The sequence below is a fragment of the Brachionichthys hirsutus genome, chromosome 18 (assembly GCF_040956055.1).
Source record: "Brachionichthys hirsutus isolate HB-005 chromosome 18, CSIRO-AGI_Bhir_v1, whole genome shotgun sequence".
Classification (NCBI taxonomy): domain Eukaryota; kingdom Metazoa; phylum Chordata; class Actinopteri; order Lophiiformes; family Brachionichthyidae; genus Brachionichthys; species Brachionichthys hirsutus.
The window spans coordinates 8865701-8868078 of record NC_090914.1 but is presented as its reverse complement, the minus strand read 5'-3'; the positions used below and the strand labels follow the sequence as shown (position 1 = coordinate 8868078).

The 2378-nt window shown below is 43.5% G+C and overlaps 1 protein-coding gene across 1 annotated transcript in view; it reads left to right on the top strand.

The window, feature by feature from the left end:
- The first annotated feature begins 367 nt into the window (after positions 1–367).
- The window catches only part of tmx1 (thioredoxin-related transmembrane protein 1), a 4400-nt gene continuing 2389 nt past the window's right edge, over positions 368–2378 (top strand). The window contains exon 1 of the mRNA XM_068752134.1: positions 368–461. Coding sequence (XP_068608235.1) covers positions 368–461 — 94 coding nt within the window. The remainder of the gene's footprint in view (positions 462–2378) is intronic.

Sequence of the window (2378 nt, the reverse complement as noted above, 5' to 3'; positions counted from 1 at the left end):
AATATGCACGTTTACAAGCAAGGAAATCCACCTTATATAAGAGTCACTTGCTGTTTGAGAATTCACGTGAGCAGGATTGTGTGCTTAATAAGCCATTAGCCGCGAATAAAGACATCAGGCCATAATATGTCACACATGCTCCACAGCTCCATGCTCCTCTAAACAGAGGAGCATCAGCGTTAATGTGGGCCCCATTAATGGCCTCCTCGGGGCTCCCATCGTTAATGTATCTGATGTGACGTTTGGGTGCAGGGAGAGGTGTTCGCTGAAATACGGAGAGGGCTGAATCCCACGCATTGAGTCACAAATAAAACAAACAGATCAGCGTTTGCTGTTGTCATCGCTGCTTTTGAATTAGATCAGACGAATGTTGGTGTGCATTGAGAGGAAAGCGGAGGCTATTTGGTGTCTCCTCGGGGAGAGCTTTCGTGTGGGCTGTGAAGAGAGAGGCGGCAAAGGAGGTGCAGCGAATTCAGCTAACACTTATTTCATGCCTTCTGATGTGCCAGGAAAAAGCGGAGTGGTGTGTTTGTACAAATTAAATGGGTCACGCACCATTGGAAGCAAAACTGTGCAACCAAATTGCATATGAGGTTCAAGGCAAAGTGCACTTCTGCTAATAAACCTCATATAATTTAGTTTAATTGATATTGAAAATGTAACAGAATTTAAAGATGGCAATGAGGCAAACACATTTAATGTTGATTTTCAGGGTTTGAAGCTTTCATGCATTTTAAAGTCACTGTGTCATTGCCTTGACAAAACTAGATTGTCGAACGAATATCACAATGTTGTGTTTCGTTGCAAAGTATGTTTGTCACAAAGCCGTCGAAATTGGCATCTTTTTTTTTAGAAGGTTTGTTTGACACAAATGAAAATCGTGTAAAATTGAAGCTGAGAATTTGAACTTGCTTTTCTCTAAAGGAATAAGAGCCAGTCCACTAAAAACACGCAGCTTCCTGCAGCTCTGACAGGTTCTATAGCCGAATAGAGCTTCTCTGCTCCACACTTATGTTAGCGCATCTTCGCAAACGTCGAAGGCTGGACTGTGTAATCTGACTACAACAAAACCTTTTTTTTTCCTTCCATGCATGTAAATCCAATTATAGGGACCAGAAGAATTATCTGTCCCCCCCCCCCCCCCCCCCCCCGCTGAATCGGAGCCTTGTGGGAAGGAATACCAGGCGAATACGCCGCTAACTGCAAATGTGCCTCATCTCATCTCACTGGCAGCAAGGAAGCTCCACTAAAGCCATCCCTGCTGCTTTGCAAGGAGCAAACAGAACATGTAAACAAAGGCACTTGTGTGTTTTTCATTAAATGGATCGACGCGGCTGCAGAATTTCCTTAAATTGTGCAAATTCGCTGTGCACACACTGAAAAGAAAACGCAAACACAACAGCAGATGAAGTACGCCTCGATTTGAATACCTCTGACCTCCGGTCCTCTTTCCCTGTAATAATACAACACGGCAGCGTTTGTTGCTATGGCGATGACAACAGCTTGGATTTTATCCAGGAAGGACAGAGAAGAGAGTCGTCATTGTCTGAAAGCAAGACGGTTGTGGTTGGTTTATTTGTCTGTCTGTCAGCAGCATTACTCAGTAAATTTGAAGCTGTTTTGACATTTTGCCGAGCGTCTAGTGAATTAATATTATCTGCTTGGGGTGGAAATATTTCCACCATCACACTTATACAGTGCGGTTTGTTTAAGGTTTTGAAACGCTTTAAAATTACATTTGAACCTTTTTTTAAAAAAACAATTATATTCAAGCTGTAACTTAAATTGTGCAGATAAACAACGCTCAAAGGGATCACCGCTTATGTATTAGCTGACACCTGATTGCACTCACAAAACACATCCTCACATAATGAGTTAGTCAGAATGATGTCCTGATGTTGTGCAGCAACAGCTGGCGCAAAAAGGTGACGCCTGAAGCGTTGCAACCTGTGAACAGCTGCCGGTGAATCTCTCTGTGGAGCCTGAACCGCTGGGAGGCCTCATGTGTGACAATGACTAAGATGTACGAGGGGACGGCGAGCAAAAGACCGCTCCTGAAATATCAGTGAAATATCTTCCACAGTAATGTGTTTGTTGCTTGGAGCAACATCTCATCACACCAGCAGGTCTTTAAGGCCAACAAAATAACATGGCTAAAATAAAAAAAACAAATACCACAGTGTCCCTGCTTCCAACCAGCAGCAGACTGACACAAATAAACACACACACATAATAAAAACAAAATAGCAGTGCAACCCTCCGGACAAGCACTTATTTTTCTCACTGACACATTCAGGAGGGAGATTCAGCTGCAGTGGAAGTGGAGCAGAGCTGATGGCTGGAGAACGGGGGCGATATTAGGGGGCACAAAAGGATGT